At 41.8% G+C, this 23,574-nt stretch overlaps 1 protein-coding gene across 1 annotated transcript in view; it reads right to left on the bottom strand.

Annotated features, from left to right (window-relative positions):
- The window catches only part of LOC134205418 (acetylcholinesterase), a 95,764-nt gene that overhangs the window by 5,222 nt on the left and 66,968 nt on the right, over positions 1-23,574 (bottom strand). The window contains exons 8-11 of the mRNA XM_062680647.1: positions 16,123-16,265; positions 1,742-1,894; positions 1,523-1,686; positions 1,276-1,451 (exon numbers count right to left, since the gene is read on the bottom strand). Coding sequence (XP_062536631.1) covers positions 1,276-1,451; positions 1,523-1,686; positions 1,742-1,894; positions 16,123-16,265 — 636 coding nt within the window. The remainder of the gene's footprint in view (positions 1-1,275; positions 1,452-1,522; positions 1,687-1,741; positions 1,895-16,122; positions 16,266-23,574) is intronic.

The following is a 23,574-nucleotide window of genomic DNA, read 5'->3' as shown; positions in this document are numbered from 1 at the left end:
CCAATGGCGGATCGAATATCTCTCCAGCCATCTTCAAGAGACGCTGCGCCTAGCTGCTCTTCCGTTGGAAGTGCCACTTCCAGCTGCTGCGCGTATTCTTGGGCTTGTCTACCGTCTTGTAGCCGCCCAATGTTAAGCCGCGGCGTCCGACTTCGACGCGTGTTGTACACCGTCGAGAGTTTTGAGCGCAGGCATACTGCAACGAGGTAGTGGTCGGATTCAATATTCGCACTGCGGTAAGTGCGGACATTCGTGATGCCGGAGAAGAATTTACCGTCGATTAGAACGTGATCGATTTGGTTTTCCGTTTCTTGGTTAGGTGATCTCCATGTGGCCTTGAGGATATTTTTGCGGGGAAAGAAGGTGCTTCGGACTACCATTCCGCGGGAGGCTGCGAAGTTTATGCATCGTTGGCCGTTGTCATTCGATACGGTGTGCAGACTATCCGGTCCGATGACCGGTCTATACATTTTGGCTCTATTCTTCATTACTCTCGATTGATCGCTTCTAGTTACTTTGCTTGGATCATGTGAGGTCCCCGATAAAAGCCAAAAATTCAAACAAGCTTTCTGTTGGCTAGCGTATTCCGAATCTCACCAAGCGGAGCAATTTCCAAAGACCTCGGTATCAATGCAGGCGTCACCAAGGTACTATCATCAGCTATTAAATATATTCTACTCGTTTACAGAAAACTCACAAAAAGCTCTAGTGATGCCTGAATGTCCTGACAAGACATATTTCCAACTGCAAGATGTGCATCAACGCCACCGAAATCAAGGTAAGTCGAGTCAAGCACGAGACTTTAAAGACGGCATTACTGTTGAGGTCGAAATACGTATCTGTAAAGATTATAATGTGGTGGAATTATTTGAAATAGTATTAAACTCGTCCTGACAGACTAACAGAGCTTAAGAATTTTCTTAAGATAATTTTGTTTGGTAGCCGCCAGACAGGTTTCGTCTAAGGATGTCAACATCACGATAAAAGGCAAAACATGCAGCGGTAAAATGGTTCAATGTGACTGACTATCTTGTCTTCCCAGTGAACAGAAAGCTGGTTTTAAGATCGCAGATTGACACAACGGTGACCAAAATGCAATACTATGTCGAAAATAATTTGAGAATTGAATCAACCGAACGAACTGTCCCGAAAATAAGCTTTCTTGCTTGCTATTAACACATCATTCAATGTAACAACTAGTGTTAAGCTAGATTTGAAGCACGGAAATCATGAATATCTTAAATTCAGCAGAAACGCCAAACGTAGAACTCTTACCTGACCAAGCCCTCAGTCGGGGCAGGAAATCGTTCCAGAACGCACACGCCGTCGCCATTGGCCCTCGGCCGTACTTTTCTCCTCGAAGATCATCCTCACCTTCCGCGTTGAAGATGAAATAAATAGGGTTCTCTTTCGTGTACACCGGCCAATGCTCACCTTCGAGAGCCGGATTGCTAAAAAAAATGGCATAATTGAAAGTAGTTCCACGAAGGAAAAACCCTTGTGCTGCCCATACGGTTCTTACCCAGATCGCGCAAATTCGCTGACCGAAAGCACCATTCGTCGGCTGAGATCTCGCTCCCGTTGTCGGTATTGCATCGATATGTTCATCGGTTGTCCGAAGATGTACTCCACCTCGTCGCCATGCAGCACACCCATCCATTCACCCCACAGCGAAGTACTTGTCCGCTGTAAAATATTTATTATCAATTGAATCAACATTTATCGAATCGTTTTCGCTTACGTGAGTGAAGTAGTAGTAGTACACAGAAGCACCTCGTTCGGCCAGACCCAGGGCAAACTCGTTAGTGGGACAGATGAAGAAGTGATCCCCCACACTGCGGCCCACCTGTTGCTGATTTTGATAGCCATCGTTGCCGCTTTCCCAGCCGGTATACTAATTGAAAACAAAAACATGAAAATTTGTCAGTGTACAGTACATTCAATAAGACTCAGGAAGCATATTTATTTGTTTTAGCTGTGATAGGTCCGCTTCTCTTTCTTTCTTCTGTGGGCAGCGCAGGCATGTGGAGACGCATGGTATATCGTAGGATATTGTTGTCTCAGACCATGATTTAGGGCTTCATTGCGTAAGAGTTTGTATTCTTAGACTTTTGAACTCATCGCCGTGAGAAATATGATGAGGTAGATCGACCGCTTAAGCACAATAGTTGATGCATTTGCGTAGCAAATGGGAGAATTGTACGTTTTGTAGAGTAAAACCACACCAGGAAAGCACTCAGGATAGTAGACAGGAGGTTATTTGTAGTATCAATGGGAAAGGTATAAACAGACAGAAAACGAAGCAACGAGTACCTTAGGAATGGGTAAAAAAAAAGCTAAATAAAATTGGGATAAAAGTTCCGCTGTACTTTTTAGTATCATGACACATTTCAAATGGCCATTACAATGGTCCTCACATGTAACATTTAACTCCCGAAGAAATTATCTGTTTTAACGTATTTATTGTGGCACGACTTCCGTTTTAATTTTGTGTAGTCTTTGTCTATCAGGGAGGTTGGCCTGGATACTTTAAACCGAACATTTTTTTTTCTCGGCTTCGCAGTTATGCAGTTAAACAACTACTTGTTATCTATTTACCGACGTTTCTATTCATTTAATAACTGTCGGAAACGCATACCAGTCAAAATAAACAGGTTAATATCATCGATCACCATTAAGGACATGAGCTATGTAATATTTTGGTGTCATTATACTAGCTTGTTCGACATTAATTTGTTGATTTTTAGTAGTTAATTCGTCTCTGATTCATAATTAAACATCATTTTGTGTATGTTGTGTAGATATAGTTATCTTTTCCAATTATAAACACCCACATGGTGCGCAACTCTATACTGTTCTTAACTGGGGTAAATCCGAAATCTGCCTTTGCCTTTTGCCAAAATCGTTCAAAGAGGAACCGTATTTTTTGTTAGATATTTTGGCTACGCATATGCACAGCACATGTTTCGAAATGGACAGATTGATATAAAATTTGCGAATAAGAATACACGTGTCTTGAAGGGACTTGAACCCTTAACCTTCCACTCTCTAGATAGGCGTGATAACCCCTACACAACAAAACAACTTCAAGGTCATGTTTGCGGAAAATCCATCAGAAGGCGAGTACCAATCTACACTGCGGTGATCTCTCTCTCTCTCTCTCTCTCTCTCTCTCTCTCTCTCTCTCTCTCTCTCTCTCTCTCTCTCTCTCTATCTTTTGAAAATTGAATTACTGCACCATACACTTATCAAAATAGATGATCCAAATAACGTCAACCTGCCTAACGTGTTCAGACCAATATGAACCGAATCGCACTTTCAAGTTGTAAAAACTTTTTAACGCAACAATGTGAAGGTCTGAAACATCTTGACTTTTCCTATTTCGTGAAAACTATGTTCCTGAACGTTGACCTACTTTGTACGACGTCCCTGCAGGGCTAAAAAATTTCACATTTACGGTGTTCGGGTCGGGTTCGCAACGATAGGCATAGCGGACATTATGCATAATGTACGTTAGGCATAATGGACGTTTGGCATAATTCTACCTTCTTTATGTCATAGGCTGTTCTTTGGGTCATTTTTTATATACCTTCATCTGGGGGGAAGATGATCATTTTTAAGACAAAACATGCAATAACAATGTGTGTTTACATTTTAAATCGAAACAAATATTTTCAAAAAACGTACTGCTATACGTTGCAATAATCAACAACTTAAGTTTTCTGAAATGCGTTCGCATTTATTAAAATAAATTAAATTATTACACATTTTTTGAGTAATCTGGTTTGGGGTGAAGTTGATCAAGACAGCTCTACTAAAATCATTATCACCTAGCCGTCAAAATACACTAGGTTATTTGTATGAATGTTGAATTTACTACGTAAGGAAGTCTACGAAGTCAATATTTGAAACGAAAATAGCGTCATTTATGACTATCTCTCTCTTTCTACCACAAAATACATTTTCATGATTTTAATCGAAAAACTCAGATTTTCTACCTAGCGGTAACATTACTTTAACGGATAATATTGTTGACTACCGTTTCATAAAAAAATTAGGCACTTTTGACTGACACATCAAATGATCATCTTCGCCTCAATGATCATCTTCCCCCCCCATTTGACGGTACCTGTTTAATTTGGTATTCACTCTGTGTTACTTAACCGCTACTGTGCGGAGATCTAAGTGGAATTCTGCAGCCAGAATCCACACATAATCAATTTTTAGATTTTTCCATTATTCATTGTTGTTGTCGTTGCTTGTCCATTTCACCGTGAATGCATTGTGTCCATTTGTCCGTGTCGTGAATCCAATGATCGTTGCATTGTTCGGTTGCCATTTATCCGGGTAACGTTGGAGGAATGCCTCCGAGAAGAACAATTTGTCAGTCGGCATCAGGCAGTCCTATCGGAAATAGCCTGCGCATCCGGCGACTGACGAGGGTTTGGTGGAGGGACTGGGAATCGAACCCATGACCATTCGCTTGTAAGGAGAACGTGTAGCCAACTACGCTACGGGACCCCCTATGGGTCATTTTATGCCTAACGATTGTCAGTAAGCCACTCTTATATGGACGAAAATTGCACACTAATATCGCACATGAACGATTTTATTGCTGTTTTTTTTCTGAAAATGTACCCAATGCTATTTCAGAGATGACGAGTCATAAATACAGATAATATTTCTACAGATATTCTATGTTCCATTCTGAGTCTTGGTCTTCCAGGTCAATTACGCTTGGTACGAAGCCAAAAGCAAACCATGGTGTCCATACAGGCCCTTAGAGGCCACGTGCATGATTTACGATCTAGATATGTCCAAACCAGATGTTCTGAGTTCTCCAAATTATTCTGGAGTTTGAACCAATTGGTCTACCAAGACAACTGGGCTCGCTCCAAAGCCAATCATAACCCATTGTGTCCTACAGACCCTTAGAAGCCCTGTGCATGACTTACGAATGAGATATGTTCAAACCGTATGTTATAAGTTCTCCAAATCATTCTGGAGTTCAGATGAATTGAGCTACCAAGACAACTGGGCTCGTTACAAAGTCATTGATATCCCATGGAGTTCATACTTGCTCTTAAAGCCCATTCGCATGATTTACTATCTAGATAAGGGGCCCTCCTTAGCCGTGCGGTAAGACGCGCGGGTACAAAGCAAGACCATGTTGATGGTGGCTAGGTTCGATTCCCGGTGCCGGTCTAGGCAATTTTCGGATTGCAAATTGTCTCGACTTCCCTGGGCATAAAAGTATCATCGTGCTAGTCTCATGATATACGAATGCAAAAATGGTAACCTGGCTTAGAAACCTCGCAGTTAATAACTGTGGAAGTGCTTAATGAACACTAAGCTGCGAGGCGGTTTTGTCCCAGTGTGGGGATGTAATGCCAATAAGAAGAAGAAGAAGAAGACTATCTAGATATGTCAAAATCGGATGTTCTAAGTTCTCGAAATCATTCTGGAGTTCAAACAAATTAATCTACCAAAACAACTGGGCTCGATACAAAGCCAATGGCAACCCATGATATCCATACAGGCCCATGCAAGCCATGCGCATGATTTGCGATTTTTTTTGCGTCCAAATTGAATGTTCGAAGCTCTCCAAATCATTGTGGAGTTTAAACCAATAGATCTTTCAAGTCAACTGAGCTCGGTTTAAAACCAGTAGCAACCCATGATGTCCCCATAGACCTTTAGAGTCCATGTACACAATTTACGTTTTGGATATGTTCAAATCGGATATTCTCAGTTTTTCAAATCATTCTGGAGCTCAGACCAGCTGGTCTACTAAGTCAATTGGGTTCAGTATAAAATCAAAAACATCCAATGGTGTTCATTTCATACAGGCCTTTAGCAGCCATGTGATTTACGATTTAAATATGTGCAAAAACGAGGATCTTAGTTCACAAAACCATTCCGGAGCTCAGACTGATTTGTTTAGCAAGTTAACTACACTCGGCACAAAATCGATAGCGACTCCTTCTTATCAATCGGTCCCTGATTATTATCTACATGGTTTATGGTTTAGAAATTACCGAGTACGACGTTCTAAGTTCTCCAAATATTTGCTCCTATGACCAATTAGTCCACCATTCCAGTAACGCTAGGTACATACCGGATGGCATGTTATTATGTCCATTGAGGTCCCTTAAGAACATGCATATGAACAAAAAATTGGATATGTTCTCATACGATAATCTGAGAGCTCAAACATCACATTGGGATGATTGTAAATCGTAAGCATGTCTTACTGGTTTGCTTTGGTTTTGTACCGGCTTTGGAGACCAATTCATTGAACTCTTGAGTGATTCCAAATATTTATAACATTCAATTTTGACATACTTATCTACACCATGAGCACAATTGATATTGTAGACCAATTGATTTGAATTCTAGAATGATTTGAAGATCTTATAATATTCGAATCTGAATCGTGAATTATGCGTATGGCTTCAACGCGGCTATATTACCATCATGGATTGCTATTGGCTATATATCGTGCTCAGTTGCCTTGGTACACCAGATGCTCTGAACTCCAGAACATTCGATTTGATCGCAAACATGCTCAACGTTCTAGATTTGTAAAAAAATGTAAAAAAGTTAAAGGCTAAATGAAAGGACGTCACTAGGTCTAATATGTTGTGATTAAGTCCAGCGGGCCTTTTTTTCTTGTTTGTGGCCTTCCTTTGGCAGAATACCATTCCCGGAACTTCCGGACGCGCAGTGAACCTCGTTCGATGTCAGCGACGGCGCCATTTTTCTCCGACCATCTGTCGGCCAGAGCTGGTTCAATCCCGTCGACCGTTGTCAGCGACGACGCCATCTTTAATTCCATCATCTTCCGGCCAAAGCCAGTGTGCCTAAGACGCAATGTCGAACCACAACGCGATCCGATGGGCGGCCTGATCAACCGCTAGCCGACCTCCGAGGCCACCATCCGGCCAACCAGACCACCAAACAGCAGCTAAGCCGCAAGTAACCCCCCCCCCCCCTCTCTCTCTGTCATGTGACGATGTGACCAAAAAAATGTTAATTTGAATATTAGCCTCGTATGTTCAGTCAGATGAAACCCCGGTTAATAATATTTCCACTAGTTCCAGTTTTGTTCGTTCTTCCCGGGGTCGAAAGGAACCGTCAAGCCTCGACATCCTTGTGATTCGCTAGTGAATTAGACTTGGCATTTAGGGGGCATTTATCCCCTCCACTTTCTAGGTTTCATCATTGTTTCATAACCCTAATAATGATCAACCAGTGTTCCATCTAAAGTCAAATGTAAGTACTATTCCTGCCGAGTATGTGTACCCTAGCCGACGAGTGGAGATGTTTATACTCAAAGTCATAGCAAAAACGACCCTGTGGATTTTAAACCCAAAGTCCCTGAGCTTTCAAGTTTCATACACACGATTTGGACATATATAGATCGTAAATGATGCACATGGCCTCTAAGAGCCTGTATGAGTTGTTATTGGCTTTGTATTGAGTCCTGTTGACTTGGTAAACTAATTGGTCTGAACTCCACAATGATTTGGGGAATTTAGAACCACCAGTTTGTACATATCTAGATCGTAAATCATGCACATTGCCTCTAGAGCCTCTATTGGTTGCTATTGTCTTTGAATTGAGCCCAGTTGACAAAGCAGATCAATTGGCCTCAACTGCAGAATGATTCGGAAAACTTAGAACATCCGGTTTGGCCATATCTAGATCGTAAAGCGTGCACATGGTCTCCTAGGGCCTGTATGGGCACCATGGGTTGCTCCTGGTTTCGTACCAAGCGTAATTGACCTGGCAGACCAAGGCTCTGAAATCCAGAATGGTTTGGAGAACCTAGAACATCTCTAGAAATATTGTCTGCATTTATGATTCTGAAATAGTATTGGGTACATTTCTGAGGAAAAACAGTATGTTCCATATTCGTATTCAATTTTCGTCCATATAAAAGTGGCCAACTGACGATCCTTCTTCCGACGATTACGGGATGTAGGTGTAGCCGGTCATCAATCTGAGGTCAATTTCGGAGAATATATGATCTGCAATTATTTTGGGTATATAAACATGTGACTTTGGCTGAGAAATGCATGACATTTTGCTAAGTCAAATCCGGTCAATAAGATCCGAACATCATCGCAAACTGACTAATTTCCCAAATGCGCGGTGGCGATCATTGTCCTATTCTGTTGCAGTTTGTGACAAACGCTTGTTGCGAGTTGAGTTTCTCCCAACATTTACAAGAGAGGACAATATTGTTGTCATTGGCAAAGTGGTAGTTTTGCATTCGCTGGTCGGTTTTCATACCCGTCAACCACAAGAACTACTTAGAATACAAACATATACCAAGAAGGGGTCACATAACTTGTTAATTTTTCAATAAATGGCTCCATTACGGAGGTTGATCCACAGACCTTGGTTCTATGCAGTTCATAGACTATCTGAAACCAATGACAATAAAAAAAATTGAAGTTCGTAGACTACATGGGACCCATAACAGCAATCTAAAACTAACAACATCTGAAACTAAATCACTCCGTGGCCGTGTGGTTAGCGACGTCAATCATCTAAACGCATGTGCTGTGGAGTGTGGGTTCGATAAGGAGAAAACTTTTCGTAAAGCGAAAAGTTCTCTACTAAGCATATGCGGTATTTCGAAAAATTTCGTTTCAGGTTGTTCGAAACGAAATTCCGCGGAATTTCGCGGAATTTTAGGGTGGCGAAATCGCATTTCTTGATTTCGTTTCGTTTCGTAAAATTACAAAAATTTCGCTAGAAAAAACTAGCTTCTAACGAAATTTAACGGAATTCCGCGGAATTTCGAAACAAATTTAAACTTAAACCATTCTTTATATTACCAAAAATTTTGGCTGCGCCGCTGAACAAAACGTTAAGTTGTTTTCAAAACTTTAGGTTATACAATTTTTTCTATTAACGCTTACTACATAACCCCATTTTTAGTAAACAAATTTGTATTCTATAAAACGTCTTCAGTGCTTCCAAGTTTCAGATTTATATATTGTGATATTTTCTACTATTTGTACAATATTAATGCGGAATCGATCGTGTTGTTGCTGGTCATGGGACGGCAGCTAGTCCGGGAGAACGCGAAGTGAAAAAAAATCTACCTCGCGTAGCAGAAATTTGTTTAACCAGTGTACAATCGATCTTGTAGATGCTGATCACGCCAGCTAGTGTGGGAGAACGCGAAGTGATAAAACTAATGTCTGCATCGAAGAGCACAGAACTATTTTGTGCGGAATCGATCGTATTGTAGAAGCTTATTAAACGAAGCACATTGAATTGTGTTGGATTGATTTGAAACACAGTTTTCGTCTTCTTGTTTTCAAAATAACTTTGTTTACAATAAATATTCAGTCGCTTACCCAGGGGCTTCACATGAATTACCTTCTCTACTAACCAACGATTCCTTTCCCGTAGCGCTCACGGAGATGCAGAGCATTCCTCGGTCTTTTATAACAGCGGTTCTAAACTTGGGATACATGTACCCCTGGGGGTACTTTCGCCGGGCCCAGGACCTCGGACGAAATGCTTAATGGCATATGAATTACAATTTTAATCCAAACTTATTGATAAATTTTTGTATTTTTTTATTTCTAAACTTTGTCTTGTATATAATAGGGTAAAGGATGTATTTTGGACAACCCTTACGGGGGCTCTTATTTTGGACCGCAAAGAGGAATTTGCACTCAGTGGTCCAAAATATGAGCCGTCGAACTGGTGGTCCAAAATATCTCCCTTATCCTATGCATGGCGATCAGTAAATCATGGCCTATTGAATCCTGTCCTCCACAACCAGTATAATGGATGAAGAGATGTGGAACAAAAGATCAAAAGGGCAAAACCTCGAATGAACAAATTAAAAAAATCTATGCAATCTTCTATGCAATCTACCGGGTCAAAACAGAATGTTGAATAATATGTTGAGAATATGATTCTTAACTAAAATCTAGAGTCTACAGATTCGAAAGCCTCTATTTGAAAGACATGAAGACTTTTTCCCGAAAAGCTCAGTTGCTTCATTCCAAAAGAATTGGAAGCATCCTTCTACGCTTCTCGGAAGCCTCCTTCCAAGCAGCTCGAAAGCCACCTTTCAAGTGACCCGAAAACATCATTTTAAGATGTTCAAAAACTTTCTTCTGAAAGGCCCGGAAGCCAAGCTGTTTTTCTAGAAATTTCCTTTTATTTCTGCTTCTTTTAAAAGCCCCGGATCTTTAGGACATTAGGGACTCGGGAGGGATTTTTGAACAGGCTCGAGAGCCGCATTTTAAAAGGCTCGGAAGCCTACTCTCATGAGGGTTGGAAGCCTCCTTTCTAGAGGCCCGGAAATCTTCTTTCAAGCTTTCTTCTTTAAACTTTCTTTTTTTTTCTTTTCTCCTTCTTTTAAAAGGCTCGGAAAGCTCTTTTCAAAAGGCTCAGGAGGGTCGAAGCGCTCCCTTAAAGAGATCGGGTCGGGTCGGGTCGTAGTTCTTCTTTCAAGATGCTTGGAACTAAGTCTCAAAAGCCTCAGAAGCCTCCGTTCAAGAGGCTCGGAAGCCTCTTTTCAAGAGGCTCGGAAGCCTCCGTTCAAGAGGCTCGGAAGCCTCCTTTCAAGAGGCTCGGAAGCATCCTTTCAAGAGGCTCGGAACCCTTCTTTCAAGAGGCTCGGAAACCTCCTTTCAAGAGGCTCGGAAGCCTCCTTTCAAGAGGCTCGGAAGCCTCCTTTCAAGTGGCTCGGAAGCCTCCTTTCAAGAGGCTCGGAAGCCTCCTTTCAAGAGGCTCGGAAGCCTCCTTTCAAGAGGCTCGGAAGCCTCCTTTCAAGAGACCCGGAAGCCTCCTTTCAAGAGGCCCGGAAGCCTCCTTTCAAGAGGCTCGGAAGCCTCCTTTCAAGAGGCTCGGAACCCTAGCAGCACACATGTTCCAACTAAGTTACTGCAACTCGTATGTGTCCAGATTTAGTCACAAACAAGTTGCTGCAACCTGTTTTGCTTGACTTGTGCTGCTCGGGAAGCCTCCTTTCAAGAGGCTCGGAAGCCTCCTTTCAAGAGGCTCGGAAGCCTCCTTTCAAGAGGCTCGGAAGCCTCCTTTCAAGAGGCTCGGAAGCCTCCTTTCAAGAGGCTCGGAAGGCTCCTTTCAAGAGGCTCGGAAGCCTCCTTTCAAGAGGCTCGGAAGGCTCCTTTCAAGAGGCTCGGAAGCCTCCTTTCAAGAGGCTCGGAAGGCTCCTTTCAAGAGGCTCAGAAGCCTCCTTCAAGAGGCTCAGGCCTCCTTTCAAGAGGCTCAGAAGCCTCCTTTCAAGAGGCTCAGAAGCCTCCTTTCAAGAGGCTCAGAAGCCTCCTTTCAAGAGGCCTCAAGCATCCTTTCAAGAGGCTCAGAACCCTTCTTTCAAGAGGCCTGGAAACCTCCTTTCAAGAGGCCTGGAAGCCTCCTTTCAAGAGGCTCAGAAGCCTCCTTTCAAGTGGCTCAGAAGCCTCCTTTCAAGAGGCTCAGAAGCCTCCTTTCAAGAGGCTCAAGCCTCCTTTCAAGAGGCCTCGGAAGCCTCCTTTCAAGAGACCTGAAGCCTCCTTTCAAGAGGCCCGGAAGCCTCCTTTCAAGAGGCTCGGAAGCCTCTTTTCAAGAGGCTCGGAACCCTAGCAGCACACATGTTCCAACTAAGTTACTGCAACTCGTATGTGTCCAGATTTAGTCACAAACAAGTTGCTGCAACCTGTTTTGCTTGACTTGTGCTGTTCGGGAAGCCTCCTTTCAAGAGGCTCCAGGCCTCCTTCAAGAGGCTCAGGCCTCCCTTTCAAGAGGCTCAGAAGCCTCCTTTCAAGAGGCTCAGGCCTCCTTTCAAGAGGCTCGGAAGGCTCCTTTCAAGAGGCTCAGGCCTCCTTTCAAGAGGCTCAAGGCTCCTTTCAAGAGGCTCAGAAGCCTCCTTTCAAGAGGCTCAGGAAGGCTCCTTTCAAGAGGCTCAGAAGCCTCCTTTCAAGAGGCTCAGAAGCCTCCTTTCAAGAGGCCTCAGAAGCCTCCTTTCAAGAGGCTCAGAAGCCTCCTTTCAAGAGGCTCAGAAGCCTCCTTTCAAGAGGCTCAGAAGCCTCCTTTCAAGAGGCTCAGAAGCCTCCTTTCAAGAGGCCTCAGAAGCCTCCTTTCAAGAGGCTCAGAAGCCTCCTTTCAAGAGGCTCAGAAGCCTCCTTTCAAGAGGCCTCAGAAGCCTCCTTCAAGAGGCTCAGGCCTCCTTTCAAGAGGCTCAGAAGCCTCCTTTCAAGAGGCTCAGGCCTCCTTTCAAGAGGCTCAGGCCTCCTTCAAGAGGCTCAGAAGCCTCCTTTCAAGAGGCTCAGAGCCTCCTTTCAAGAGGCTCAAGCCTCCTTTCAAGTGGCCTCAAGCCTCCTTTCAAGAGGCTCAGAAGCCTCCTTCAAGAGGCTCAAAGCCTCCCTTTGAAGAGGCTCTGAAGCCTCCTTTCAAGATGCTCAGAAGGCTCCTTTCAAGAGGCCTCAGGAAGCCTCCTTTCAAGAGGCTCAGAGCCTCCTTTCAAGAGGCTCAGGCCTCCTTTCAAGAGGCTCAGAAGCCTCCTTTCAAGAGGCTCAGAAGCCTCCTTTCAAGAGGCTCAGAAGCCTCCTTTCAAGAGGCTCAGAAGCCTCCTTTCAAGAGGCTCAGAAGCCTCCTTTCAAGAGGCTCGGAAGCCTCTTTTCAAGAGGCTCGGAAGCCTCCTTTCAAGTGGCTCGGAAGCCTCCTTTCAAGAGGCTTGGAAGCCTCCTTTCAAGAGGCTTGGAAGCCTCCGTTCAAGAGGCTCGGAAGCCTCCGTTCAAGAGGCTCGGAAGCCTCCTTTCAAGAGGCTCGGAAGCCTCCATTCAAGAGGCTCGGAAGCCTTCTTTCAAGAGGGTCGGAAGCCTCTTTTCAAGAGGGTTGGTAGCCTCCTTTCAAAAGGGTCGGAAGCCTCCTTTCAAAAGGCTCGGAAGCCTCCTTTCAAGAGCGGCATAAATGCTGGGTTATTGCCTTATCGCCAATGGTATATGCGGCTAGAATGCGGTGATTTATAACAGACTGCCTCTTCTATTATTATAACTCTATTGGTCGTCAAACAGTTATTTGACTTCGAAAAAGTGAAATCTGAATTGCGTACATAATGTAAAAACAATTTAATCAAAATTCCGCGGAAAAAAATTGAAATTTCGTTTCGTTTCGAAAAATATCGAATCAAATGAACCTTGATTTCGTTTCGTTTCGAAGTTTCGAAAGTAAATCCATATTTCGTTTCGTTTCGATCCGAAGCAACATAGACATTTTAAATTTCGTTCCGTTTCGTTTCGTTAGGAAAAAGTGTGTTATCGCATACCCTTATTCTCTACTGGTCCACCGGGTGTTGTGTAAATGTCCTTGTCCGTTGTCTCATGCTAGATGTTAAGTGTTCAGTCTACCAGAAGTCGCACAGGTCGAAGACGGTGTTTCTGTCTTTACGATTTGCCTCATATGAATGCTTGGAACTTTTTTTACGCTCCTATATTTAGGACATAAGAAGACATAATTTGAAGCGTAAGAAGAGGGGCGTATTAAAAGGAGCGTAACAGAGGATTTACTGTAAAATAACGGAAGAAAATAATAAATTCGCTGTATTGAAAACGGATATTGCACAATGTATATAATTCGGATAATGTAAATCTACGCCAATTTTTGTTTAAGGTTTTGATTAAAATGATGGAGTCGCATGGTACTGCACATTTGGTTTCGATAAGAAATTCCCTATGTGTTGTCAATAAATTTTTGAGAGTAGCCAATTGTATTGTCAATATATAATCTAACACATAATAATAATGCTTTTTCGGAGTATGTCTACAGAATACCGAATACCTTTGCGATGTAGTTTGTGATAACAAAACCTGTTTGACTGATAATCCGATTTCATTTAAGTTTGTTTGTAAGAATATGCAATGTCAACAAATGAAGCTGGAATGAACTCGTGAAATAGCCTAATGTGCGGGGAAGTTTATTATTAACCACAAAGCGATTCTGATGAAATTTGTATCGGTAAACAATTTCAATCGTGCATTATTATGCGATGTGTGGTTGTCTGTGGAGATTTACCATTTTCACATTTCCAGCTTCAGGCAAATCCTGATCCAACGGTGACTTCCCCAATATTTAAATCCGTGTTAATGGCTTTGTGCAAAAATTACGTAACGCAAACAATCGGCATTTGAATCCGTCATATAACAACAAGTAACACGTGACCTGAATGCTCCTTTTGATTACGTAACGCCATATTGCCCAATTGTAATAAAAACAATCAGTGGGTAATGTCTATGGGTAATGTCTTCTTCTTCCTTTTTTCTTCTTATTGGCATTACATTCCTCACTTGGACGTTGCCGCCTCGCTGCTTAGTGTTGATTCCGCACTCCCACGGTTATTAACCGCGAGGTTTATAAGCCAAGTTACCATTTTTGCATTCGTATATCATGAGGCTAACCCGATGATACTTTTACGCCCAGGGAAGTCGAGACAATTTTCAAACCGAAAACTGCCTACACCGGTACCGAGAATCGAACCCAGCCACCTTCAGCATGGTCATGCTTCATAGCCGCCTATCTTACCGCTAGGTTAAGGAGGGCAAAACGGACGTAGGACTTTGAATAAAAAAATTAATAACAGCCCAATCATTATTATTACAATTTTCGTAACCAGTTTAGAAAAAATAATTTTCATAAAAATTTGGATTTTTTGTGATAAAAAAATATATAGAAAAACATTGTTTGACACTGCTCGCATACAAAGCGAACGTGACTGAATGATCGTTCCAAGTTACCAATCCTAAATTTTATAACCCAAAATGCCATGCCCCATCCTACTAACCCCGGTCAACTGCGGTTGTTTTGGTCCCCCTACTACTAACAATCTTGTCTCAGAAAAGAACACACACTTCCCACCTGAACTGCAATTCTTACTTCGCTTGGCTGGCTTGTTGGCCTGTACTGAGAAAGAAGTCCTGTTAGGAATTGACGCCAGCAGCGAGCAACAAGAGTAATAAAGGAGAAGTCCATCACGAACGCGTCGATTATGACGACGCTTTGGCTGATAAAGGAGTATCTCAAGTAAGTCAAGTCCTACGCCCGCTTTGCGGCTAAGTCACAGACATTACCAACTGTTCATTTTTGAGGGATATTATATAACCCAGAAGGTCTTTCATCCCTTATGACTCTCGCACGGCTGGCACTGCTTCTTTTATACACAAAGAAAATACTTGCGGCGGCCCCCAGGGCCCGTGACTTACATCGTTCGGATGTCCGTGTTGGGAATGCACGTGCGGAATTGGTTACATCTGTATTTTTTTACTGGCTTTGACAAGAACTGAAATTTACAATTAACAATAATAATAATCTTAACTTTAATGAAATTGGCACATTGCTGGAGAACATTATCATAAAATCAAAATCCTTATTTGAATCAGAACATTGTATTAATGCCATCGAAATAAATTTATGGTATTATTTTTAGGCTCCTCTTATATGACCAACAAGCCCCAGGTGGCAGTCCTCTAGCGGTCTCTAGAACCAGCATATCTTCACATAGCCGCTAAAATGATTAGTTTATCTATCGAACGAAAACTAGTGTCCAATCTACATCGTAATAATGGAAAACAAGCAACAGTAGATTTCAAAAGACGGTAGATGAATACTTCGTTAGATAGTTTAATAAGTCAGCAAGACAGATAGATCCGAATCCACTTTTACTTTCCATGCTAACGAGTTTGTTGATTAATTTTATTCTTATCATCAAACTACTTGTGACAAATCGCAATTGTTAAAATAATTTCACTCAAAAAACAACATTACGATCGACTCGGCAGAATTCTGAATTCATTTCCCACGTTATGTTATTAGATCAAACATCTCTACTTAGAATTTCTTCAAGCGTAATTCAATCACTCCCCAAACCAAGAGTCAGCAAATAAGTGATAATTTAATTATGAAGTATGGGCCCGAGTGTGGATAACGATGTTCGCATTTCTCTCCAGCAGCGGAAATTCGGTAATTTCTGCCATACAGACAACTTTTCCCTCGCGCGCTCTGGTGGTATGTCGCTTTTCTTACGAAAGTTGAAAATTGCCCGCAACAGCGAACGCGGCTCTGTTCCCAGTTCGTTCGCACATTTGTTCTCACCTGGAATATAATCGCTTCACGCTCCGGCTCGGACGCCTTGCTGTAGATGGTGTTCATTATTTCCAGGAACTTATCTCTCGGTAACGACGTCGCTGCATCCTTCTCGAAATAATCGATGAAATCGTACAACAGAAAGTAGGTACCTGCGCGGGGAAGAAAGTTGCAAGCAGAAAGAAAATGCATAAGTTATGTGACCGGATTGTGGGTCGCACAGACAACCAGATGACTGAATTTGGTAAATTTTCCGTCATATGAATAAAGCAAAGTCAGAAAACTGTTTGTCTGTGTGGAGTAGAAGGATAGCAACTGACTGGCACAATCAACTATGAGAAATCTCATTTCGCTAATATGCCCAGAAGCCGGAATCGGAAAATCGCTGGACCGTGTGACACATTTTTTTTGGATTCAGGGAAGCACTGTTCAAGAAAAATAATTGCCAGAGGAAGAAACAAAACCCAGACACAATTCAATTTAAAGATGTATTGAATACTGGGTGGTGGTGAGGGTAGTTCAAAATAATTCGGATAATGTAAAAATCAACGCCAATTTTTTAAAAATAAGTTTTTGTTAAAAATGATGGAGACGCATGGTACTGTACATTTGGTTTCCATACGTATTGACAATATTTAATCTAACACATAAAAATAATGCTTTTTGAGAGTATGTCCACAGAATACCGAACAGAGCGAAAAGCCTAAATGAGCGCATTTCGTTCAGTTTCCCCCCGTAGACTCATCTGGTTTCACTTCTTCCGCTCCTTTTTGTCATGCAGATCATTTTCTTTCGTGGGAAATTTTCCTTTCACGTGACAAAGTTTAGAGATCTAACAGCTTATCAGTAAGGAGCAGCATTCAGTGACGATTCGTCGAACTCATCCACTCTAATGGATTTAGCAATTTGAACGAGTTCACGGAATTGGAAAGATAATGCCGATATCGGGGAAAATAGTAACAAAGAGAAGAACACACTTTACGGGTTCTTTGGGGGGACTGACCAATCAGCACGTCGTAGATTCAGGTGGCACGTTTCTTTGATATTGGGAGTTTTGTGTCATTTTTTTTTCTCTCGAAAGGTATTCCGATGAGTTTCTCTTTATCACTAAATAGCAATAGATGCAAAACCATACGCGTGATCAGCGGGGTGTTGTGCACTCCCTAGAAATATATTTTGCATATTTAAGTATCAGTTTTGACGCAAAACTCACTTCTTCCTTTACTATGATGGGGTGCCATTACGATATTTAAAAAACAAGATCCTTATATAAACTAGAAAGATTTCTAATGTTTCAAGGACCGACTCAATGGAGTATCAGGATGCAAACAGCAGTTGAAGACATTATCCATTCCCAAGAATTTACCATAGAACTGTTTCAGGAACAAAACTTTAAAACCATTATAATATGTAAAAATAAGTGCTGCATATTTCTCGTACCAGGTACCATTGTACCAATCATTCTGAATGGTGAGGACGTCTGTAAATGAGCTGCACATATAACAGACATAAAGATATATACAATGACACTAATTTTCCTCTTTATTTTAAATATGACTGATCAAACTCAGATAAGCATAAGATGTTGATGAAAATAAATACATAAGACAAATTGAATAAATTTAATCATTATGAAATACTATAAAAGTATATTTTGAAATATACTTTTGACTTATTTTTCAGGATTCATATACATTAAAAGGTATTTATAACGAAGGAAGGCGTCCTTTACCCCAACTTAAAGAAGAGTGATAATGATCAGACACAACAAAAAAAACATGAAAATGTCAAGCTATGGAAATAATTGAACCTATATTGTTGTTCACCTCCAATTCTGCCGTAATCTGAAAATGCGACGTCGAATCGAATGGAGTCTTTTAGTTACATCACACATGCTGAAAAACTGCGAATTGTCGCACTCCTTATCGTTTTTTTTTAATTATGGGAACGACGACATTAGCCTCGATCGTTTTTAGAAAGACTCTAGATCGCATCTCACTTCCTCCAATAACCTCCAACAATCATTTTCTCGTCCAAGTATTGTTCTCTCGATATTTCATCCAGTTCATGTCGTCCAGATTTGAGTCTTTTCCGCTGGATCTTCACAAAACTAGTACAGAATGAACTAAAAAGTTGTTGACATATTTTTTAGGATGTGCTGGACAGTCCAACTGTTCTGGAGTTTATATTCTTGAATGCATCAGTTAATGTGCTATGTGCAAAACATAATCAATAAAATTATCGTGTTTTGATTAAACGTAAGCTATTTCAGGGTCTCCAAAACGCTCTGGAGTTCAGAAGATTCGATCAAACAAGTCCTGAAAGATGTATCCGTGCATCGCTAACCATCCCAGCGGGTTCCTCGAGCCGATAGGATTTCACAAATTACTCCCACATGCTACTGCAGACCATTTTAGTACACCAAAACGTCCTGGAGCTCAGAACAAAAAGCGCAACAGGTGGAGCCTACGGAAACATCCTTCGATTTCAGTAGAATTGCAATAATGTTGCAAAATACTACAGCGGAAAAAAATAAAATCTATATATATAAAACTCAATGCTTGTAAAAACATAAAACTGCATTCGATTTATGGATCTTGTGATTGATAGTCCTTCACTCTACCACAGCACCACTCAACACTTCGAAGAGACTGCATGTTGATTCACCATAAAAACCATACGATTATGAAGTTTTGTACTCGGGTTTCCTGTTACTTGATTGCACCAACACAGGAAAAAAATGTGAGTAGTCAAAACGTTGAACGATGCTAAATTAAACATGAAGACACACTCAACTTATCTGCAACTTAATTTTAACAAACAATTAAATTTACAATGTTATGAAAACTCATATGTGAATATGTACATTATGTGGAAGATATTGATTTGAAAAATATATTGGAGGTAACAACTTTCCCTTCGATGAGACTCGAACCTAGGACCCTACAGTACGCTAGACTGGTGCTTGAACAAACTAAGCTACGAAGGACCTCCGGCGGCCGATAGGATTTCATATATGGTACAGTGGTACACGTTCACATTAGAGGAGCGTGAGTATTTAGAATGTCTGGCGGCTATACACATTCTTCATCAGCATCTGTACTGATCAAGTGAGGTTGTGTGAGCTATTTGCCAGTCGGTCGTCAACCTCAGACCCGACCGCATTGCGTAGGCAAGAGCACGCAACTCATTAATGTCCAAGTCGGGTGGTTTAATCCCCGGAATATAAACAATTAAATATTGAAAGAAGAATTTAAGTAACATGGTAAAAAATATGCAACTTAATGATTTTGTTTCGTGCTTGTAACATGAAGTGCAGTATTCTTTGGTTGTTTGTTTCCAAATGTCAAACACGTACTGCATTGCAATTTTAAGGTCACTCCTGACGGAATCCAAGTTCCAAAGTGCTCGCGTTTTCGGGGGCACACCACTCGATTCAGAGGCGGCGCACAACTGTCATTTTTGTTGATTTAGCTTTGCTGCGTCGCAGCATGCGTGCAATAATAAAAATGACAGTTGTGTGTTGCTTCCGTATCGAGTGGTGTGTCCCCGAAAACGCGAGCACTTTTAAACTTGGATTCCGTCAGGAGAGACCTTAATAATCACAATTCGAACGTTTTTGACATCTTGATGCAACTTTGATTTTCTCCAATGCATTTAATGTAACTGAATAGAAACAAGGTGCTTTTAGGAAGATGTCAGCACACTAGCAAGGCTCAACAATGGTCCAGAAGACCGCCGCTGCTTCGGTCGAAAGCACAGATCCGGTGAGCAGAAAGAGAATCTTTTGGCAGAAGAGTTCTTGAGCCTGGTTTTTATTCGTTCCCTTTTCAGGCTGCTCTTAACGAAGAGATCAATATTGGGCTAATTTCTCCGCTAGCTGGCAGGACCTAATCAGTGGAGGCCAGCGATTCTGGGAAGGCGCTTGTCGCAGCTTTTATTTAGCGCCTCATTTGCTCGGTCGAGGAGGCTGCGTATACGTGAGGTGCTTCCCGACTAGAAGGTCATATCAAAATTATATCAACATATGTTATTATGTTATACTAAATTTTGAACAAAATTTGTTAGAAACATGGTGCAGGATGTTGTTCAAATATCTAAATTTCTATCAAAAATTACACTACTGGAAACAAAACACTATCAAATTTTGTCACAGTTTTATCAAAAAAATTAAATATTTTGATATGGAAATGCTAATATCATCTTCCAAATTTAGACGTACATGATCATGATAGAATTAGAGGCAAAAGTATAGAATTGATAGTTCCGTTAGGATACGGCAGGCGTGAAGAATGTTTTTATAGAAGTCGATTTGAAAGCGAGCGGAAGGCAATATTTGTGATGGCACATATCGCACGACCTTTTTTCTGCCAAGCCGTATCCTAACGGAACTATCAATTCTATACTTTCGCCTCTAATTCTATCATGAACATGTACGTCTAAGTTTGGAAGATGATATTAGCATTTCCATATCATTGTAAATCGTTTAACTTCTCGTAGAAGTAACACACACAAAATCATTAATTAGTTAAATATATTATTAGAAATTTATAACAGAATTAGATACAAAATATATTGTTTCTGTGCAGTTGGATTTTTTTACAGGTCGTGATGGGTCTGCTTATTGTGGCCAACAATCAGAAATTTTTGTTTTTGTCTGAACAAGAATATTTTTCAAGAACATGAAACTAACAACATTACAAAATAAACAATCTTTTGAAATGATATCACTAGCGTTGTGATATCTATAGCTGGTAGTCTTTGCTACATCTATTTTAATTGTTTACTGTTGGACAATTCGGTGTTGACCATTTTTTAAAGTCATATTATGATAAAGTCCTGTTACAACATTTGATAATGGCTACTAAGAACAAAATTGTATCAAAATAAGTTAGAAATATCACAATATGTTAAAATTGTGTTCAGTTTCTGTTATGCTCTTCTAGTCGGGCACCGACGGCGACGAGTAGAATTTCTTCGACATATACTTTGATGTATGCGTCCTTGGGTAGGTTGGCAAAGATCTCCTCCATTGTCACGAGGAAAAGGGTAACCGTAATAACTAAGCCTTGGGGACCCCAGTTTTCTCTTTCATGGTCTTTGAGGTATGTACTCTGAGTTGCATTTGGAACCAGAAATTGAAGGAGGTTACCGGAAATTCCCCAAAGTTTCAGTTTTCTTAGGATGCCGAGGGCCCACGTCCTGTTGTATGCTCTAGAGCTCAAGCAGCACAAATCAAGCGAATATGGTTGCAGCAACTTTACTGTGACTGATTCTGGTCACATATAACTTACTATGATCTATGGGTAACATGTGTGCTGCTCGGGAGGTATCCAATGACACCAATTCCAGAAGCTGTTTGTTGCATGTTGTCGATTATCTAACCGGCCGTTAAACTCAAGCAAGTTGATCAGTCCCCTGTTTAAAAATGATCCATAACTTTCGCTGTAACGTTAGTTAGGGCGATTGGACGTCTTACGTTGCTCATTTATCCCTCCCATTGTTGAGGGCGAGTTCCTCCAACAAAAAAGCTTGATTGAGGTCGACGTCATCGCCGGGGAACCTGGAAAGAGCAGATCTCTGCAGTTAGATCCGGGTGGGTTTTGCGAAATGTTTTGGTCCATTGGATAATTGGGGTCCGAACTGGTCTGCCAAGGCCTCCGCCACAGGGCTTAAACGTTCACTTACCCTTTCATGACGTGGAAAGCCTTGCGTCTACACTTAATGGCTTTCTTTGTGACGTCGCTCCGCCAATGGAGGGCTCTCCGTCCTGGGGTTGGGATGGTCTTCGGGATGGACCTAGTGACTGTAGATAGCTGAGTCACCATGGTCGGTGGCTTCACGTCCAGTTGTCGTGCAAATTCGACTTGGATGTCGCTCCTGCCAACACGCGGGTAAAGCACACGTGGTCTGCAGGCTGTCTCTATGGGTTGACTGTCACAAACTAACGAAATCGGAGCGTAATTGCTTACTCTCCGGAATGTGGACAAGCTATCATTCAAAACGATGAGGTCCGGCTCGGTAGCTGCACTGAAAGAAGTTTGTGTTCGTTCGCGTCCCCGAGGATTATCGTCGGTGGCAGCTCCTTGAAACAGATGAGGTGCGGTGTATCGCAGGAGAGGAGCTTCAGTGCAGAAACAAGATAGAAGTAAGGACTTGTTCTCTCTCCACAGAGGTGGGTCCGCTTTTACTACGAGCGGATGCTACGAAACATTGGAAGAATGGTTAATATCTGGACGATACGGGAAAAATATCGGTGTGTTCGCCTTATCGAAGCTTGTGTAGGATGTTACAGAGTGCTGATGAGGTAGACGCTTTTCGTTGAAAGTAACGAAAAGGGGTTCTGTGGAAGCAGGCCATCTTTACCTTGCAGTCGCAGGGCTTGGATTGGGCCAGCAGTATCGCTCGCATTCAGAAAATGCGACATACGTATATGCCAATCACCCCAAAAACAAAAACGAATCAGTCGTATCAGTTTCACCGGAAAACCATGTTCAAGCATAATTTACCATAATTCATTCCGTTTCACTGAATCGTACGACGACTTGAAATCAATAAACAGATGATGTATCTGCATGTTGTACTCCCGGAAATTATCAAGGATTTGTCTTAGGGTAAACATTTGATCCGTCGTTGATCGGCTCACATGAAAACCTACTTGGTATTCGCCGAAGAAGGACTCTTCAAGTGGTCTCAATCTGTTGAACAGAATACGGGACAAAATTGTGTACGCCGAATTAAAGAGGGTTATTCCTCGGTAATTGGCGCACTCCAGTCTGTCCCTTTCTTAAAAAGAGGCTAGCAGGCATTTGCTCGTCTTCCCATATTTTCGACATAATATGGTGCAGAACTTCATAAAGCTGCTCACTGCCATGTTTGAGAAGTTCAGCCGGGAGCTGATCCTTCCCCGCAGCCTTATTGTTTTTCAGCTCTTTAATAGCTTTTTTAACCTCATCTAGTGTAGGCGACTCCACAGCTTGTCCATCGTCGCTAATATTTATTCTGTTCACCGATGCACCGTCACTTCCACTATTTAACAAAGTCTCGCAATGTTGCTTCCATCTGGCAGCCACTTCGGTTTTATCTGTCACCAAATTCCCTTCCTGGTAGTTGCACATGACGGGAGATGGCGCTGTCTTTCTCCGCACGCCATTGACAGACTCGTAAAACCTCCGCATAACGTTCTGCTCCATTTTTTCCTGCACCTCGCTAATCACTTAATCTCCATGTTCTTTTTTCTTCCTACGGTGGGTTCGTTTTTCGGCTGTTCTTGCTTCCTTGTACCGATCTCTATTCGAGCGAACATCCGGCTTCTGATAACGTTCTTCTCGTCTATCACTCTCTGACACTCCACATGGAACCAACCCGTCCTGGGCAGAGTATCTTAATTCTCGTGTATACACGGATGAGGCTGTGTGCCATGAGCTACAAAAGCGCACGTAACATCGATTCAGTGCGACG

Source organism: Armigeres subalbatus, chromosome 1, assembly GCF_024139115.2.
Source record: "Armigeres subalbatus isolate Guangzhou_Male chromosome 1, GZ_Asu_2, whole genome shotgun sequence".
NCBI classification, from domain to species: domain Eukaryota; kingdom Metazoa; phylum Arthropoda; class Insecta; order Diptera; family Culicidae; genus Armigeres; species Armigeres subalbatus.
Note: the sequence above shows the minus strand (reverse complement) of the source record. Positions and strands in the feature narration are given on the sequence as shown.